The sequence below is a fragment of the Mauremys mutica genome, chromosome 6 (assembly GCF_020497125.1).
Source record: "Mauremys mutica isolate MM-2020 ecotype Southern chromosome 6, ASM2049712v1, whole genome shotgun sequence".
NCBI classification, from domain to species: domain Eukaryota; kingdom Metazoa; phylum Chordata; order Testudines; family Geoemydidae; genus Mauremys; species Mauremys mutica.
This window is the reverse complement of record NC_059077.1, coordinates 17,866,469-17,887,268: the sequence shown is the minus strand read 5'-3', so window position 1 is coordinate 17,887,268 and position 20,800 is coordinate 17,866,469. Positions and strand designations below refer to the sequence as shown.

The 20,800-nt window shown below is 42.2% G+C and overlaps 1 protein-coding gene and 1 long non-coding RNA gene across 3 annotated transcripts in view; one reads left to right on the top strand and one right to left on the bottom strand.

The window, feature by feature from the left end:
• Nucleotides 1-1,359: 1,359 nt before the first annotated feature.
• LOC123372531 lies at nucleotides 1,360-7,237 on the bottom strand. 2 transcript variants are annotated; one of them, XR_006580330.1, is made up of 5 exons: nucleotides 6,361-7,237; nucleotides 5,708-5,779; nucleotides 5,030-5,139; nucleotides 3,719-3,861; nucleotides 1,360-2,081 (listed from the first exon to the last, which is right to left on the bottom strand). It is a non-coding gene; the product is annotated as an uncharacterized LOC123372531 (long non-coding RNA). The 2 variants fall into 2 exon arrangements; XR_006580331.1 differs by lacking the exon at nucleotides 5,030-5,139.
• Nucleotides 7,230-20,800, top strand: part of MBD2 (methyl-CpG binding domain protein 2) — a 55,415-nt gene continuing 41,844 nt past the window's right edge. Inside the window, exon 1 of the mRNA XM_045020699.1 lies at nucleotides 7,230-7,481. Within this exon, the coding sequence (XP_044876634.1) occupies nucleotides 7,369-7,481 (113 nt within the window). The 5' untranslated portion in view covers nucleotides 7,230-7,368. The remainder of the gene's footprint in view (nucleotides 7,482-20,800) is intronic.

The following is a 20,800-nucleotide window of genomic DNA, read 5'->3' as shown; positions in this document are numbered from 1 at the left end:
CCTGTTCTGGCTGGATAAACACATTTAGTTTGGAATGTTCTGGATTCCCGTAAGAAAGGGAACTGAAGCTTTAAAATAAAATACATATTTATCCAACAGTGAGAATTCTGGAGAGGAATAAATCTTTGAATATGATCTACAAAATGTATGTGCTGAAATACCTTCTCTATTAAAGTGAAGGGATGTAGTATACAGAGAGTTAATAGAAAATGAGCTTCAGCAAACCAGTGTTACCACATGCAAGTCTCCTGTGATGGTGCTCTCAATCACAATGTCAGAAGAGGCAGGTCTGAGCCACAAAGTTGGGATCTACAATCAAATCCAAAGTGTCCCCAGAGTATAACTAGTACCACAGAAATTCATATATACAAGTCAAAACCAGATCAGTTTTAATTTTTGTAGGTAAAAGGTTACTGTATTTCAGAGACCTTGCTTTATATAAGACATTAATACTTATTCCGGCAGGGGTGAACACACATCCACAAGGGTTTTTATGACCCCAGATGCAAGATGGAGGGGGGGGGGCATTTTTGATAGCCCACACTGACAGCTAAGTGAGCAAAAACCAGAATTAAAAATGAAAAATCTATTAATTAAACAAGTCAGTCATGTTGACTTGAATGTAGTTTTTAAAAAGGAAACATTTCTTTCCCCAAATGATATATATTGATAACTGTATTAAGTTTTTTTTGTATTTCTAGCAATTACATTCTAGGCTAGATTTCAAAAAGATATCTACTGATTGTGCAAACAATTGCCCTAAATGCAGATTTCTAATAGAGCACGTATGTGTGACAGGAATGCCTTTAAGACTTGATCCTTTATGTCCAAGACCATAAGGTATGGCAGTATTTCAGGGCAGAAGAGTCACTCAGCTGGCAAACATCAATAATTAGTGAATGCAACGGGGGGAGAGGGGAAGGAAACTATGCTTGCTGTGTGTTGCACCTTAACTGCAGTGGTCTTCACAACACCACTGTCATGCTCTATTATGTCAGACATAGCGTGAGACAGTGCTTGAAAAATGTACTTATTCAGTGATCAAAACAAGTACCCAGTGTGGCAAACACCTTATGCTACCATCACCCAAATGCCACACCCACACAAAGGAATGAGGACTAAAACAAAAATAATATAGTTGTGCCCTGCTTTTTGTGTGTACACAGTATTTACTCGTAACATTTAATCAACTTTCTATTTAATATTTTTTTATGTAACTGGTTCCTACAAAGATGGAACGGCTGGATCTGTTACTTGCCCTCACTAGCCTCACAGCTGATATGTGGCCAAATGGGGGTGTGAGGAAAAACTGACTCAAAGAAACACTCTAAAGGGAACTGTCAGTCATCTTTATTTTGTTACACCCAAGGTCTGTCACACTGTCTGTTTTTCAGTGCTTCCCAGATGCATGAAGGTACCGGCTGCTATGGAAGATGGACCTCAAAGGAAACAAATTGTGCTCTTTATTACAAGCCAGCCTCAATGTTAGTTTTTTCAAAAAGCTATTTTCTGCTTTTTTTCAGTATTAGAAATATTGAATGCTAGTTTTCCTGTTTTAGTAGAGGAATTTAAATTTTGTTTAATTGAGGCCTCCTTTATACTTAAAGGCTAACCAAACATTTTTTGTTTCTTTTGCAATTCACCTTTAACAGTTAAGAGCTGATCCTCCTCTTCAGAGACTGCTTATCACATGTTTTGTGTTCCTAACTTTTAGCGAGATTGGCACTAGATCTGAAATCAGAAGTGCTCCAAACAGATGCTGCTGTGCTAGTACAATACAATACCAAATCAATCACTAGGTTGTCCACAGTATCTGACTTCGGCATATCTGAAATATCAGCCCAGCCTCCAGTTACATTTCAAACAAAAGCTCAGAGGAGTGGCCTAATTGTTTTTTATTTTATCCAATGTACAAAGTGTGTCTGTGCAAGCTTCCCCCGATTCCCCCTCTAATGTGCCTCTCCCCTGAAGCAGAAGGATCTCGTTTGACATTCTTCTCTGTCCATTCAATCCTTGGCATCACTGAGGCTGTCACCAGTGGTACAATTAAAAGTATTCATTGTAATGTGAACCCTTGTCGACTGAGAAATGAGCAGAGATTGTTGAAGTCATGAGAGAATAATATTTTTAGTCACTGTCAACATTCGTACATTATACTATAATGCAATGTATTTCAAACCGTGAGTCGTGACCCAGTACTGGGTCGTGGCATGTAAGGCACTGGGTTGGCTTTCTCTGGTCAGCACCGCGAACTGGGACATTAAAAGTCCCATTGGCGGTGCTGCTCAGCTAAGGCAGGCTAGTGCCTACCTTTTCCGACACCACGCTGCACCCCGGAAGTGGCCAGCAGCGGGTCCAGCTTCTAGGCAGGGGGGCCAAGGGGCTCCACGGAGTGCCCCCTCCCCGAGCACCGGCTCCGCACTCCCATTGGCCGGGAACTGGCCAATGGGAATTGGAGGGGGGTGCCTGCGGGTGAGAGCCGGACCTGCTTCTGGGGTGCAGTGCAGTCTGTGGTGCCAGGACGGGCAGGAAGCCTGCCTCTGCACCCCAGCTGCACTGCTGACCAGGAGACACCAGAGGTAAGTCCACACCTCAACCTCTTGCCCCAGCCCTGAGCACCCCCAAACCTGGAACCCCTTCCTGCACCCCAAACCCCTCATCCCTGGCCCCAGAGCCTGCACGCCCTAGCCCAGAGCCCTGATCCCCTTCCTCACCCCAACCCTCTGCCCCAATCCTGAGGCCCCCCCACAAACCCAGAGCCCCTTCTGCACCCCAACCCCTCATCCTTGCCCCACCCCAGAGCCTGTACCCCCTCCCACACACCAGCCCAGAGCCCCCTCCCATGCCCTGAAACCCTCATTCCTGGCCCCACCCCACAGCCTTCACCCCAACCGCCTCATCCCCAGCTCTGTTGGGTTGTGGGCACCATTTTCTTCAACTGGGTGCCAAGAAAAAAAGTTTGAAAATCACAGCTATAATGGATCACAAACTGCACATAAGTCAATAATGTGATGCAGTTGCGAAATGGCTAATATTCTGGAGTATATTAACAAGAGTGTTGTATGTAAGACATGGGAGGTAATTGTCCTGCTCTGCTTGGCACTGGTGAGGCCTCCGCTGGAGTACTGTGTCCAATTTTGGGTGCCACACTTTAGGAAAGATGTGGATAAATTGGAGAGAGTCCAGAGGAGAGCAACAAAAATGACAAAAGGTTTTGAAAACCTGACCTATGAGGAAAGCTGAATAAAATGGGGCATGTTTAGTCTTGAGAAAGGTAGAGTGTAGGGGGACTTGAAAACAGTCTTCGGAGATGCTGAGGGCCGCTATAAAGAGGATGGTGATGAATTGTTCTCCATGTCCACTGATTGTAGAACAAACAGTAATGAGCTTAATCATCAGCAAGGGAGATTTAGTTTAGATATTAAGAAAAGCTTTCTAATTATAAAGATAGGTAAGCACTGGAAAAGGCTTCCAATGCAGGTTGTAGAATCCCCATAACCGGAGGTTTTTAAGAACAGGCCAGACAAACGTGTTAGGGATGGTCTAGGTAACTTATCCTGCCACAGTGCAGGCGGCTGGACAAGATGACCTCTTGAGGTCACTTCCAGCCCTACATTTCTATGATACTGGACACCTAGAGGTGAATGTTTCCATATCTAATCAGGCAGCACACAGTTAAAACCTGTAATAAAAGCTTTATATAAAATTACTGTATTACCTGGTCAGTTGTTTCTAACAGCTTGTAGGATTGTAATGCTTTGTTCCACTTGGCTCAGAATTCAGGAAGATACATACAAGGAATTACTTTTGCAGGTACAGTCTTAATTATCTCTTCTCCACATTATTAAATCATGTTATGAACTGGAAGAAATAACTTTACAATATTAAATTGTCATTGTATGGGCAAGCCATGTTACAACTAGGGACAGCATGGAGATTACATTGCATTTGAGGGATTGATTTAAATTCAATTAAAAAGGCAAGTGAGTTATTCTACAACTGATTTATTCTTTTTCCCAAATAGCATTACATTCTTAATACCGTAAAAAATTTTAAAAAATGTGTTTTACAAAACTATTAGGTTGGATCCTGTAGTTTAAATATACATTTCCTTTACTGTATTCATCCATTAACTTACCTTTCTAAATCTTTTAACTGTTTTTAAATGGATATTTTTGGCCAAATTAGGATTTTCATTTCACTTTGACAGTTATTTGATCATAAATCTCCAGAACATATGAACAGCTCATGCTGATATCAATGGGAGGCATATATAGGGCCAGTGCTATACTAGAAACTCAGATGTCATTGCTAAAACTTCTAGCAACTATTTACTTATAAATATTTTCAATTAGTATTTGCTATTAAAATATAAATTAAATCGCGCAATGACATACATCTGCACAAAGGTAAATGAAGTGCTAAAGAGTCATAAGAGTAATAAAAATAACATTTTAAAAAGTACACAATTAAAAGGAGCAAAACTATATTAAAATGGATTATAAAGAAAGGAGTGCAGTTCAGGGAATTACTGCAGCAGATAAAACAAATTTGTGAATTATTATGAGACTTTTTGACACATCGTTTTTTGGGGTGTATGTAAAATATTTCACTGAATTTCGAGTCTGTTGTAGCACGTCAGTATATCAGATAGAGAGGAGCTGCTCTGTCTAGGCATTGGGATGCCTGTGTCTTTAAGAACCCAGCCCTACGAAGCCTGTGCTGAGACCTAGTCTGTCCTGTGAGAGAGGAAATAAAAAAGCCCCTCTGTCCTTAACCCTGTTTTTGCACACATGGCAGGTAGCTTTTCCATCAGGGTAACTGTCACTCCCCTCTCTATGCTGGGGTTTTGCCACCCTCTGGCAGCCCCTCACCCCTGCGTTTAACCCTGCCTGCTACTCCCCATCTGATTTTGCCTCTCTCCTGTCCCTGCCTCCAGCTGCTAGACCCTCCCCACGCCAGTTACTTTCTGCCCCCTGCTCAGACCCTGCCCACCCACTCACCCCCTCCGATTTGCCCCCTTTAATACCTGTTAAGAGCAGGCAGCAGAATCTGATCCCAAGAGAGGGCAGCAGATGTTACTGAGCATGCTCAGTTGGTGTGATCCTGCTCCGTAGATTAGAACATAAGCAGCAAATTCTGTCAGAGAGAAGTTTCTGACACTACAAGCAAAATAGCACAAAACAGCACAACCTGCAACTGCTAAACCCCGCCCCCCGCAACTGTCATTTATAAATAGCTCAGTTGGGCTGGAAAACCACAGTCAGTACAAAAGACCTACAGTTTACAAAATCACAAGAGACAGCCCTCATGAAGCCAGTAGGTTAATTTGTTATTAGTCACGTTTCATTTGGGCAGCGTTTGATGACCTCTAGTGGTGTGAAAACCATACAGGTATCTTTTTCCAAACTAGGAAATGAGAGATTTAGGGAAATATATTTCTCTCCCAAGTATCAGTTGTGAAGACATCATTAGAATAAAGATTTAGATCGTTTGCACATTACAGTACATTGTCAGAATTTCTTTCTTGTTAGGTCTTGTTGCTGCAACATGTCACTGACTCCCTACAATGACAGATCGTCTGTTACATTAATTTCAAAAGGCTAAATGAGAGATCTGGGCAAATTGTTTTCTCTCCCTTGAACATAAGAACGGCCATACTGAGTCAGACCAAAGGTCCATCTAGCCCAGTATCCTGTCTTCTTACCATGGCCAATGCTGGGTGCTTCGGAGGGAATGAAGATCTGCATAGAAGATCTTTAAAAAACTCCATGGAGTCCTGTGGGATATTTTCAGTGATTATTTGTAGTGAACTTTTGGTGGTTCCTAAGAAACACATGATAAAATTCTACTGAACTGTGATAGACTTCACTTCTTGGGTTCTGTTAGTTAAATCATCCCTTCTATGGACAATTTATTCCCGTGATACATAGAAATAAGCAGAGCAAATGTGTCTACTTTCAAATGAACCAGGGCATACAAAAAAGCAAGAAACTTAAAAAAAAAATTCCTAAGGTAGGATACTCCACTGCCACCCCAGTCCATTTCCAACAATGCTGTAACCAAGCACAGCTCTGCTGTACTGTTAACACAGACAATATCGTTTTCAAATAGGTAGTATAAAAGTTCCCAGTATACAAAGCTAATATGTTCGTTTTCCTAATGATGTTGCCTCCTTCTTCCATTATGGTTACAATGATAAAGTATGTGTGTTTAAATCAGGAGTGGAGGAGGGAAGAGGAAATCAGTAGACTAAATTAATGAACAGCTTCTCCCTTTCTCTCTGCAAGCATATGCACTGTGGGTTACACAAGATCCATCGGGGACATTTTTCTGGCAGTACACCACCAGTATACATACCTGACCGTGTAGTGGTTTGGTTATCCATGCTCCACATGAACTGAAAGCTGTAAGGAAAATTGTGTTCCAACATGTACAACAAGCTATTTATGTTCATTCATAACTTTACTTTTTAATCCTTTTTTTTTCATTTAGCAAAATTCACAACAAATCGTGGATTTTTGAGTGTTATAAACTGCTAGCCAACACCCCATCTTCTGTTGTGACACTTTCTATTTCAGAGGATGCAAAACAATAGATTTTAAGATGACCACGAGGAAAATATAATCCCAATATATTAATATTGAATATAATGTCTATGGCTGCAAATTGTTGAGCATCCTCTCCCTCTTCCCCACCAACTGATGGCCCTGTTAGAGTCCTGGCTATGAACTGCGTAATTATGGCTGCTCTAGGATGCATTCTTTGATCTGGATAGACTTGCTAATGCTACAGCATTCTAAGGTCATTCAAGAACTGGGCACTCTGGCTAGTCTAGGAAGAGTTTAACAGAGTTTTACAATCACTCGTTTAGTTTCCTACAGCCAGGGGTGCTGGAACAATTTCTATAGTGGGTGTCCTGATGATGGAAATCATAGACTGTATTTAGTGCCTGGCGTTACTACTTCAAGCCGGGGGTGCAGCGGCGGCGCCCCTCGTCCCGGCACTGCCTACAACTCCCGAGACACCAGCTTCCCTGGCTCCTCGCTAGGGTCCGTGTGCCGGCCTTGTCCGCTGTGCAGGGCCTCTCAATGGCTGCTCTGGCCTTTCTGCCGCCGACTCCATGGTCTGCGGCTGGGCCGCTCTGGCCCCCCTAGAACGCGCTCTATGGCCCCGTTCGGGGGCCGAGGACACCGGGTTCCAAGGCTCAGTTACGGAAGCGGCTGCCCCGGCGAGTAGGCAGCTGCGCGCGCAGCTCGGGCCCCAGACGCCGAGGAGAGCGCGGCGGTCGCCATCGCGAGGGGGGTCCCGGCCCCGGCCGTGCCCGGGCACCATAGCGCCGCTGCGGTGAGGCCCCGGGCCCGGTGCATGGAGAGACGGGGAAGGATGGACTGCCCCGCGCTGCCCCCCGGCTGGAAGAAGGAGGAGGTGATCCGCAAGTCGGGCCTCAGCGCCGGCAAGAGCGATGTCTACTACTTCAGGTACCGCCCGGGCGCCCCCCGCCCCCTCTGCCGACCGGCCTGCGCGACAGGCCCCCTCTTCTGCCCCCCGCCCCTCCCGGGACCGGGCTCGGGCTCGGGCTGCCCGCCACCGGGGCACTTCCCCCCGGACAGGCCTCTGCCTCGGGGCACCCCCTCCACCCCCGCAGGCTCTCACTCGGGCGTCGTGCCCCCAGCCACCTCCCCCCACGGAGGAGATGCAACTCCCAGTGTTGGCTTCAGCACCACCAACCCTACCAGGCAGTGCTCGCACTGGGGCCAGGGGCTGTCAGACAGACCCCCTCTGCCACTTCCGGGTCCAGGACCCCCCCCCCATGCGGCCCCCTTCCCTCCTGTCCCCCCTGACATGTACACATCCACGGGAATAGGAGACTTTCACATTCTCACACGTCATTGGGAAGAACTGAAAGCAAGTGACTTGCTAAAAAACATATCTTCAAGAAGTCACGTTCAGGCAGCCATGTCTTTGATCTGCAGATAACTGGTTTGGGGAAAGTTGACAGGCTGTCCTCCTGCCTGTTTTTGGCCTGCAGAAAGCACTTCCTGCTTAAGTCACAGCACCTGTCTTCCCTTCCACTGCGACTTCTTCCTGTTGGTCATCTGAAGAGCTTGGATTGATCAGGCTTGAATTAGTGCCAACTTGAGACATATCATTTTACACTCCACCCTCTTATGTATATATTCTTATCTTAATTCTGTGTACGTGCATTTGCAAATTCAGACTTTATACTACAGGTGTGGCGGGCATGCACAGGCTGTTAACAGTGCAGATATTTAACTAGAGAAATCATCAAGCTTGGTTTCTGAAGCAGGAATATTGTAAATTTGAATTCTGAACCAAGGGCTTGTAGAGCCTGTACTGCAAGTGCAGCTATCAACTGAAGTTTAAGGTTGCAGTCCTGCAGTGCAGTCCTTGCGGATGGACTAGCTGCAGCACCGTCCTTGCGGATGGACTAGCTGCAGCACCACCATTGACTTCCATACGGAAGAGCCCATGTGCTCATGCAACATCCCATTAAAGTCAGTGATAGTTTGTCCCCAACAGCTTATTGCAGAACCAGGTTCTAAAACACTTATAACATCTTTGAAGCTAAATGAGCCCCTGAGCAATAGGTGTTGCTTGTAAATGGTGCAAGCTGAATTGCTCGTTTTTTTTTCCTTTTGGGAAAATGAAATTAAATGGAATGCTCACAGCTGCGCCAAGAGAAACATGTCATAAACTTGGATCTCTTATTTTAAAGCCAGTATTTTTAAACTTAGATTAAATACTGTTCACGAGTTTTTTTTAATTCTAGCAAAATAAGTTGATCAATTTACTTGTTTTTACTCTCGATTCTAAAGTTGCTGAACTCCTTGAAGAGTTCACTTTTACACAAACAAATTGAAACACTGTTGTAAGTTGAGTATGTGAAAACATGGGTGTTAGATGGACAATTTCTGTAACTATATTCAATACTACTATTACAATTGCAACAATAATACAAAAACCCTACTCTTTCATTTTACCCTAATTCTTTGTAGGTGCCTCATTAGAGGCACTGAAAAACAACTTAGTTCTTTTCTCAAAAGAGAAAGGAAACAAACTATATGTCTTGATGCTTTGGCTGTAGAACATACAGTCAGTCACAAGTCCACACTGCTCTATGTTAAAGGACACTCCCTTCTGTTATGGCCAACCTCTTACCCAGAGTGCTTCTATTTATGGCTGTCTCTAATGAGTCACACCTGAAGGCCTCTCCCTAACTTTAAAGTAGTGTTTGGGGGCAGGGCTGACTCTCTTCTCTTAGCCCAGTGAAGGGCAAAGGGCTTAGTCTTTTCACTGTCCTACTGGGGGCAGTCTATTTGTCAATTTATTTAGAAGCCAGTTTTTATTAGCCATTGCACATAGGATCATTTGACCCATCACGTGTTGCCACTAGACAAAAGAAGCGTTTATACATGTGGAAGGGGGAGCATTGATTTTCATTAGCATTTTAAATAAATCTCATTGGCAACCTCTTTATAAAGGAGTTTCATTTGCCATTGTTCTTGTATTACTGTCTTTGTCTGATTTGAGCTACTAACCATACGCTAATATGGTGGCAGATGATTGGATAGCGTCTGGCATCACAATCATCAGCTTTTCCTTGCTGCAGTACCACCTTATTGTGAAGCCTGTCTGAAAGCTTAAACTTGAGGCCCACAACGTGATTCTTATTTTCTAAGTCAGTCCTTGTTGATTGTGGGCCTGGAGATGCACTTTACATGTAAAGTCTCTGTTCACAGATTTAAATGCCAGATTTTGCTTAAGATGTACATTTATTCTGGACAGTATTATTTTAATAGGAGCATTTGATTCAGAACAACTAAGTGATTACAGATATATCTTCAAACAACCATTTTGAAAAACACTACTTAAATGGTTTACTCCTCTGTAACTGTTTCTATCTTGCCAGAACTCTGGGGACCTTAATATGCTCAATTTTCTGTATTTTAGGGTCCCTGGCTGAAATAGGGGGAGGACAAAACAGTTTAATTGAAATAAGCATTATGGCCAAGCTCTGCAAAGTATCCATTGATTTCAGTGGAAGTTAGGAACCTACATACCTATGTGCATCTGGGCCCATACTGCCAAATTTTCACCCTGATTCTGCAGTGAGCCGTGTGACCTCATTGTGGCTCTGTGATGAGCTCACTGCAGAACTGAGGGCTTGTTTGGTTTTTTTAAAGGCAAGAAAAAACAGGAAAATGTTTTAAAAGCAATGTCGGTAGCATGACCAACTAAGTAAATGATGGTGGCTAAGCAGAACTCTTACAGGATTTCAATATGTTGTAATCAATATGATATATGTCTTGAAATCCACTTTGGTTCAGTATTGCATTTCAGAATTTTAATATCAAATTCACATAACATGGTTTGGTAATTTGTTGGTCATGTGAACAAGCTGATAATACAGTGTAGACCCCCTCGAGCACTTTTGTGTGGGACAGTGTCTGCCCTTCCTGTAGATAGATGCCAGTTAGTCCTACTGATTTAATTTATAACTTTTATAATCCAACTACTTATTACAAATATGGGTGGGGTGGAAATACTGCTTAAGAAATACTGTACCAGATGAAAATGTAGTTTTTAATTTTAATTAGTTGTGCACTGTGGTCCATATCTCAATAAGAAAAAGTTTTTTGCTTATGCTGGAAGCCATAATAAGAAACTCTGGGTTTTAAAAAATATATATTAAAGATGAAGAGGATTATAATCTGGTTTTTAACCTAAAAAGTCTGCCTTTTTTATCTGGGAAAGAATTAGGAGTAAATGGTTCAAATTTTAGGACTCATTCCAGCATTGTCAGCACTAATGCAGATCTTCTGCCAAACCACCACAAAATTGAAATAAAAAATTTACCAGGCAACTTGTGGCTTGCAATTTGGTGATTTCATTATACATGTCAGGGCATTAAAAATTGAGCAGTTATTTATGTCAGGAGGAATAGTTTGTAGTCAATCATTTGCTATATGACCTTCAATAAATCATTTAACATCTCTGTACCTCAGTTTCCCTCTCTCTAATAATACTAATCATATAGGGATGTTTGGATAGCTAATATTTGTAAAGTGCTTTATAATAATCAGATGGATGGCACTAGTGAAGTGCCAAAGTATAATTATATTAAAAATATGGGGGTGGGGAATAAGATTATTTTCTCTTTTTTGGAATAAGAAAGATAAGTGGCCTGCCTTCACTTAGGGGACCATCAGACATGCCCCTTTGTATATAAATACATTGTTGTTTTTGTTTTAATCCGTGGATATAAAAGACATTGATTTGAAAAGGAAAGGGAAGTAGTAATGAGAATACAGATCATGCACAGTAGATTCCATATCTTTGGCTCTGATCTTGCAGATGGTTACAGTGGGATGTATAGCACTCGCACTTACATTACACACATTCTTAACTGTACTCCTGTGGAAGTCAAGAGGACTACTCACGCAAAATATATAAAAAGTGTGTAGTAGTGTTTAGCACATTGTGTAGGGTTTGTCTAGGAAATGTAACTTTGTCTAATTCCATTCAGTTTCAGCTGTGAGACAAATGTCAGTAATACGATATTTAAAGTAAAAATCCAGTAAGGTAAATCAGTAGGGGCCAAATACATTTAAACAGCCTGTGACTCTAGGATTCTTCAGTGATGCTTTCCTCGGGGCAGCTCAGAACTAGCTACTGTGTTACCCCTCTGCCTAGAGAGTGTGAGCTTTGCTGGAAATTAGACTGCATCAGCTCCATGCCACACCAGTCTTGACTGCTTCACCAGCAAAATCCTCAAGACTCTGCCAATTTTAACTTTGCCTGAGTTCCCTAGAAACATCTCTCTGTAGTGTCTCGCCCCTCTTAAAGAGACAGTGCACATACCCGCCTGTTAAGTTAGCTTAGAACTTACTCTATACGTCAGTATAATAGCAGTGACATGGCTAATAGTAAAACTAAAAATAACTTTATTAATACAGGACAGAGATTTAAGTGTTGCTAAGCAAGAGAAAAAGAGACAGGTATGGTTCCAACAAAACAAAACATGCTTTCTAGTGACTAAAACTTACTAAAATTAAGTTACCATTTTTGTGTAAGCAGTTTTCTCATTTACATCAGGTTACCAGCAACTCTAGCCCTCCAGGTCAGAGGATCCTATTTTCACAGAATCAAAGGATGCTGTCCCCTTTGTTCCCTAAGTGATAGATAACTAAGGAGTTCCCTTTCCTTCCTTATATAATTCAGAAAGCCTTTGAAATGTATTCTTTGAAAAATAAACCCCGACAAAGTTCCTCTCCCCTGGTGCTTGTTTTTCAGGGTGCAGGAGCCAAACCCCCTTTTCATCCATCTGGTCAATTCGCTTTCTTGATTGGCTTGAATACTTTGTTAACTTAGATGCAAATGTACTTCCCGTGTCTCCAGCTTGCAAAGCTGGACTCAGATAGGTAAATCCACATTTTTTTGCTTAAGGAAGGTTTATTTATCAAGTCTGTCCCCAAAACATATTTTAGGAACATATTTCCAGCACAGATTCATAACTCTTCACACATTATCCCTGTGTACATCACACAGTGATATTTGTGAGCAGCATGTCACCAGTTTTTATATACCTACTCAATACACTTATTTTATGGTACAGTAATATTGTATACAGCAGTTGATTCAACTACTTATTCTTTGGTGTTCAGACCCTCTGTTCTCCCCTGTGGTATCTGGACTCTGTCACCTCTTCTTAAAGGAATAAATGAATACATTGCTAATAATGGCAATTGGGAATGAAGTGATTTCTATCATGCCTTTTACAGTTGTATTTAATCTGATCTTGTAAATCTAAATTAACTATTGTATATAATATAACAAACTTTCAGGATTTGGCTGTAGCCAAGTAAGATTAATGTTTGATTAGATTCTGAAAAGTGACTTTTAATAATGGCTTCTTTTTATTCAATAGATCTGCTTGCTTTGTGCATTCAAAGCCAGATCTTATTTTAATGACAAAAATAAGTTTTGTACTGCTTTTTCCTTCTTTTAGCAAAACAGAGCCGGAACAACTGTGGAAATGTGTGCTGCATTCTAGTCTCTCGTGTATCATCAGCAGAATTGTCTGCTTTCATTTTCAATGAGTTATGTTTGTGCAAACCGTGGAAAGAAATGGGTTTGCACAGGTATCACTCATGGCATAATTTGATGATAATGGGCCGTGAACAGGTGTCACTGAGGGCCTAGTTTGGCCTGCAGAGACTTTAATAGTGATGATACATTGGAATAAAAAATGCAGCTCTTTTGTAGATGAAATTGTTTATAGGCTGATGTTAGGGAGAAAAAAAATCTGTTTGTAAACTGAACCTCTTTGATACAGAAATCATTATGACAAGAAACATGGCATCAGAGAGAAATTTTGGAAACCTGAGATACCATTTTCAGAGTAAACCCACACTTTTTAAATCCATATTTAAAATCCTAGTATGTCTCATTTTGAGTCTTTATGGCCTGAGCATATCTAAAAGTTCTATGGAATCTTCTGATAATTCAATGTTCCATTAACTGTGAGACTGTTTACATATGCCTAATACCACATACATTCTTTGCTGCGCTGAAGAGTGGGACATATGTGCTAATTATCTCACTTATGTTTCAAAAAGCGTAAACATTTTTGAAATATAGATTCCAGGTGTCACAAACTACTGTGGGATAGCCACTAAAAATAATCACTTTCCACTACTTATAGCTACCATGGTAGGCTTTTCATAATATAAATTAGCAAAGGCATGTGGCATTAGGAAACCTTGGAAAGCTATATTTTTTTCAATCAGTTTTAAAATAATTTCTCAATGACACATTACTAGTATATATTTCAAACAAGGAACTCTCCAATGGCCTTTGAGCCATCTGAACAAGCATGGGATCTCCATATAACTTTTATTATATTGTTGTACTTTTCACCATATGCTGCTGTAAATTGGGAACAACTCTACTGAAGTCAGTGTATTTACACTCATATGAAAAAGGTGCAAGTGAAAGGCAGGCTGGTCCAGTGTTTAGAGTGCTAGCCTGGGACTTGGGAGATGCAGATTCAATTCACTGCTTTGCTGCTGACTTCCTATCACTTAGGCCCAGATTTTTAAACGTCTGTAGGGATTGCTGCGCTCTGCATTGCTATGCCTAGCTGACTTTAGTCCATGTGCTTGGAGAACACAAGTCCAGGCATGTCTGGTGGGCATTGCTGAGTCACAAGGTGAAGCAATACCCAGGTGTGTCTCCTGTGAGAGAGTCACTGAATGGTAAGCGTAACTCCTCTGCTGGACAATGGCCGGTGGTGTCTGTTCAGCACCCATCTGAGCGTTGTTACCTCCCTTGTCATTAGAGAACTAATATCTGGGCGCTTCCCAGACCCACAGCATATTTTAGTGAAAACCATACAACACAATTCTTACAATTTTATATGCATTAATAATACACATACTTAGATGGAACAATGGGTTTCAGCGGATCAAAACCTTTCCCCTGATACTTCAAAGGGCATGCTTTATATTCAATATCACAGTTGAATATAGATGAGAAATATGGGGGTTACAGCCTCTCCCCCCACCCCCAAGGTATAGAGAGTCACAGGAAGTTAATGTGGAGTTGCTAAATGTATACCCTGGCTCACTTCTAGGAATGTGCTCAGGCAGTTTAGCTTAATAGACCTCTGAAGTGCATTAAGCTTATGCACACAAAGGGACATTTTGTGGGCAGTAAGAGTGTCCACACTGCTGTGGGCTCTGTCCCCATGTAGACAAGCTCTTAGGCTCCTAAGTCAGTTAGGTGTTGCAATGCCTAAGTATCTTTAAAAAAATCTCTTTCAATTCTCCATCGGTAAAATGGGGATAATACATTAAAAAGTGTGGGATCTTTGGTTGCTATGTTAATGGGGCTGGGTAATTACCAAAGATAAATATCAGAATCGGTTTATCCTGTGTGTATAGGTCTTTCTGACAGCAGCAGAAGACAGAAACTCTGAAATGTGAATGTAAAAGCATAGAAACTGCTACAAGAGCTGTATTACCTGGGACCAATCTAACTTCTTAAAGTTGTCTAGGTTAGGGGGTTCTCAAGCTTTTTGTTTCTTAGTCCCCGCCCCACAACATGCTGTAAAAGCTCCACGGTCTGCCTGTGCCGCAACAACTTTTTTTCTGCATATCCAGTAGATTAAAAGCTAGGGCTGGCATTGCGGGTAGCAAGCAGGGCAGTCGCCTGAGGTCCCATGCCACGGGGCCCCCCACAAAGCTAAGTTGCTCAGGCTTCGGCTTCAGCCCAGGTCAGTAGGGCTCAGGCTTTGGCTTCAGCCCCAGTCCTAAGTGAGTCTAACTCCGGCCCTTCTCTCTGGCTTATTTTGGCGGACACCCTGAAACCTGCTTGTGGGCCCTGGGCTCCTGTTTGAGAACCACTGGTCTAGGGGTATGGCTACACTTGCAAATTTGCAACGCTGCAGCAGGGTGTGAAAAAACACCCTCTGCAGCGCTGCAAATTGCGGCGCTACAAAGCGCCAGTGTAGTCAAAGCCCCAGCGCTGGGAGCGCGGCTCCCAGCGCTGTCCGTTATTCCCCACAGGGAGCTGGAGTACGGACAGCGCTGGGAGAGCTTTCTCCCAGCGCTGGGGCTTTGACTACACTTAGCGTTTCAAAGCGCTGCCGCGGCAGCGCTTTGAAGCGCTAATGTAGCCATAGCCTAGGTTAGGTTGATAGTTCCCTTAACACCTTTCTTTCAGTGAATGGGTGCAGCAAAACAGCTTGTTATGAACTTTACTGAACTTCACACGCCAAAGCTTTTAATTAGGTGTCTGGAGAATAGATTTTGTATGCCTCCACTACACACCGTTCAGGTACTGATCAATATTTGATAATCAGCTCATTTGAAAATCCCAGCCTAAGGGAGCCAGGCACGTTACTCCCATTGAGTTTCACGTTTCTTTAGACTCCTTTTGAAAATCTCAGCCCTGTTGGTAAAAGGCAAAGGCAAAGTGCCTCATCTGATTCAGAAAGAGGGAAGTGTGCTTGGGAAGTTATGTTGCTTACAATTTCTAGTCAGATTTTATATTTTGTGGGGATGGGGACTAACTCTTCTGGCTTTTGAGTGTTAGATTTATCCTCAGAACACATCTTCATCTCTCCTTTTAGTTGTATGTTTGTAGACAGAATAACACTAGAAGGTTCTGTAGGGATATGGAGTATTAGATCCTGCTTATTAAATAGAGACTTAAAGCCTCTATTTCTTTAGTGTCTTCCTCAGCCTCAAATAGTCCCCCAGGCTGTGTTCCAGCAAAAATCTAACTGTATCATTTGTTTCCACATGAAGGGCAATCGGTGGATTCTTTCCTGCTCCTGTTAGGATCTTCTTCAGTTTCTGGTCCACATCCCTTATCTTAGCTCTTGGCAGACAGTACACCCTTCTGTTCTGTGGATCAACTCTGGAGACGGGCCTCTCCATTTTTCTGAGTAGGGAGTCCCCAGTCTCACAGACCTGCCTCTTCCTGGTGTTGGTGTGGGTGTGATTCTCCAGCCTTCCCTCTACTGTTTTTTTTCCTGGTTGTAAGTCCTCTTGTCTTTTGTTCTCACTTGCAGTCTTCTGAGAGTCATCCTCGATCCTTTTGGGGCTCTAATTCTGGGTGTCTCCATTGATTCCCTCTTCTTGTAAGACTAGCCACTCTTCTCCTCTTCTTCCTTGCACTCCCGTCTTCTATTACTGCCTGCTCTGCCCCTTCTTCATTTTCCATCTCAGCAAACCTGTTTCTGAGTTCTGTTTCTCCTTCACTAGCCAGTCTCTTTCTCTGTCTGGTTCTCAAAGTCACATGCTTCCTCTGGCCACTTACCTCATCCAGCAATCTACCCTCGCAGTTTTCCAGTCCAGCTTGCATCTGTGAGTCTTGAGTTTTCTCTTCAACCTCCTCTTGCTTTCCCTCCATCTGCTTAAATCCCTTTTGAAACTCAACCATGGTTTCTACTTGTGTCTCCAAACCTCGGATCTTTTCTTCCATCAGCTCTTCAGGCAGCACTCCATACAAACGAAGCACATTTCAGATACCCACTCCAGGATAATGTGCACTGTAGCTTCCACATCCAGTCATCTTCACTGACTCTTCCATTCTTTGGGTCACTACCACTGCTGCCTCTGTAGCTGTCCTAGCCTATCCTCCTAAGCGTCTGTCAAGGAGAAAAAAGAAAACACACATACGCACATCCCCGCCCCCAAATTCCCAATCAAACTCCCCTGTTTCCAGCTCTGTTTGCTGGCTCATGTGCTGCTGCTCCCATTTCTTGAAAATGTTTGAGATTTTGAAACTTGGTGGTTGAGAGAGACACCTCCCCCCCAGTATAGCATATAGCCCAATGATTAGGGCACTCACCTAGGACATGGGATACCTGTGACGCTTCCCGGGGTAGTCAGGGCTTTGAGGCACCTTGCTATCGCCTGCCCTCAGCACGAGGAAACATTATCTGTACTTGCTGGGGGTCAGCTCCCGAACTCAACAGGTAACACAAGAACTTTGCTCTAGGCCTCTCAAGCCTGCTGTCTCCCTGGAGTGTCCAGCCCCTGTTCTGCTGGACACTCCCAGTATTCACAGATCTGCTGCTTCCAGAGAAACGGTACATCCCACCTTACCTCCACCTCAGATCACCTCTCCACTTAACACACAGCACTTAGGTATGTTTTTAGTGAAATCAAGTATAAGGTTATTTAGCAAAGCATAGAGATTCAATTACTAGCAAGTAGAAGCATTGGAAACAAATGGTTACACATGAAATAATATCATAACATGCATTCTAAAACCTAAACTTAATTAACTAGATACTCTCAATGGCCTGTGAAGTAATGTTCATCCTTGCAGGATTTTACCGTCGGATTTGGCTGTGATCCTCCTTTCATAAGACAAGTACACTGTCATCTTGCCTCCTAGGTGAAGGATCCTGTGTGTTTCCTTGCATCCCCAGACGTACCCAAACAATCCTTTCTTTGTCGTTAGTCATAAACAGGCCAAACAAACTGGTTTGTTTCATCCTGTGAATTTCCTATTTTATAGATTTCACAAACTTTTCTTTTGCCTGTGGCTCATTTTGCAAATAGGACTACATTGTGAGACATACAATACACACATGACCAGACAGGGAGATTAACATCTGTTACCTTCTGCCTGAAAGGAACATGTCTCCTATTGACCTGCCTTATCTCCAAGACCTTAAGAACCTTCAGTATAGATACATAACTCCTTATATATTATCAGTATATGCATTTGGAGTGATTATGGTGACAGTGGGCTACTGGCTCTTGCTAGAGACCTCACATGCCACCTGTTGGTGAACTATTATGCATATATCTAACCCAGGGGCCCCTGTAAAGCCCTCTGCAGCCTGGGTGCCCTCTGCCAGTTGGCACCAAGAGGTCCCTGGGTCACAAGACCCAGGGTCAAGTCACTGCTCTGCCTGATTTAGAACCTGGGTTAGGGTTAGGTGCGTACCCAAACCACTAGATTATTGGCTTCTGGGGTCAGTGGCTGTGCGTTTCTGGTTTTGACCAGAAATACCATCCTGAAATTGAGAAACCTTTCTGATGAAAGTTTAATTGAAATTGATACGTTTGCACAAAAAGTTTTGGTTTTGAAGATTCAGCATTTTCCATTGGAAAAAAATGTTCTAGCAAAAAATCCCCAGCCATCTGTACAAGAGAATAAAGGTGGCACAGAAGAAATGGAAAAAATAAGTGTTTCACCTAATTTTTTGCAAAGCGCATATGGGTTATCCAGATTCTTTTGTAAGTTTGATAGCTACTCACTGAATCCATTTGTTCATCCCCAAGTGTAATAACATTGGTTAAAATGGCTATATATACATGCACTAAGAATCTATAAAGCTATTAATTGTTAAAAGCATGGTGTTGGAACAGGCAATATAGACTTTGATTGCAGGGTTGTTGCTAGTTTTTCTCTTCTGAGTGTCTCTTTCATGTTCGTGAATAAAGCTGGGAGAGCAATTCACAACAAAATGACTTATCCAGCAAATTCAGCCCTCTTCGTTTAGTCAGAAAACAGGGAATTTGGCAAACCTTTGTACATGGAACTTTGCTCAGGTGAGTGTTGAGGGTAAACGTGGTCGAAGTGTCAAATAGTTTACATCTTTAATAGCAGCAAAGAATCCTGTGGCACCTTATAGACTAACAGACGTTTTGCAGCATGAGCTTTCGTGGGTGAATACCCACTTCTTCGGATGCAATTCTTTGCTGCTTCTACAGAACCAGACTAACACGGCTACCCCTCTGATACATCTTTAATGTGGAAGTTTGTTGCCATATAACCAACTTGCTTTTGTCTCTGATCTTTGATGCAGTATTTTTTCCCACTGATTGAACTTAGAGCAATGACAGCCAGCCCTAGAACTAAAAATGTAGAAAGTTACTTTGTTTTCTGCTCACACGTTAGCTTGGATTTTTTTGTTTATATTGTTGGTAGTTTACCAAAACTAGAAGATGTCCTCATTTTTTCCTTCACCCACATTTGTGATTGGCTTCACATTGTAATGTCTTTTTTCCCTATTGAGCAGTGCTTCCACTCATCCTTTCTGTTAATTCTGGCTCTCCATAAGGCTGTATTATTTCAGATAATACCCATTTTCCTATATTTGTCTTATTTAGCTATTTCTTTGCAGTGCTTATTTAGCTTTTCCTTTGCATTCTACAGTGCTGAATATCTTGTCAAAAATGATTTTGAAAGAACAAACAGCTTTAGACAACTTCTGAAGTGCTTTGCTTTTGTTAATTTCCAGTGCAAAGCAGTCTGTCTGAAAATATCACCATGTTCTCAGTTAATTTAATTTGTGCATTTCAGTATCCTGGTGGCTCCTGTTTTTCACTGTATCATTGTTCAATACGAATGCTATATTGGCACCACATCTGACACTTGATCATTGCTTTGATTTTATCCTGTTTCACAGCTATGCTGTGAGGACGTCACAAGTTACTGTGTCATAGACCAGGAGTTTGTTTATAGTCTCTTAATACCTTGTTTCTGCCACACTTCTAAGTCTTATTAAGGCAGCATTATTTTTTTCTAAGTTGACTTTCTTTCAGTGAATAATGGCTTGGCCTGTGGTCTTGAAAAAGAGGTGCATTTGGGCAAAACCTTTTGTCCATCTGTCTGCACCTTACTGAAAGTTAAGGGCTGTGGGTGGGGAAAAAGAAAGTTCTGTTGCATGCAGATTGATAGAAATAAGATTGTTTAGGATGATGGTAAACCAAATGTTTGCAGGTGGTGCTCAAAAGAGCAGGTGGGAATAGGGTAGTGTTGATAATTCATCGGCCAAATGGGGCAAATGGAACAATTCTAAATAAAGCCTCAGACAAAATATTGCTACAAACAGCATCATTTCATTTGATAAGGTACGTGCTGGTCCAAAGCTGTAACTATTCGCTTCATATCATGCATCATTTATCTTGCCACTTGCTTGCTTACTGCTCAGATATTTCTCCACCCTCTGATACCAGCATTAGTGAGTGAATTATGTATATGGTGCCATGCTGTATTATATCCTATTTTTATATATTTGTATCAGTCTAACGACATTAGAGATTTGAGATGGTTGGTGCATTAATGATTGGGTTTAATGGATGGTCAGTTGAAGCCTAGTCTACTGCCCTATATCTTGTACAGAGCAAGTGACTTCCTGCAGTTGGACAGAATCTAATCTCTCATTGTGGGCTTTTTATACTTAACTAGAGTAGCTGAAGCAATCATTCAGTTTGAATTTCCATTTAAAGATACCTTCCAGGCC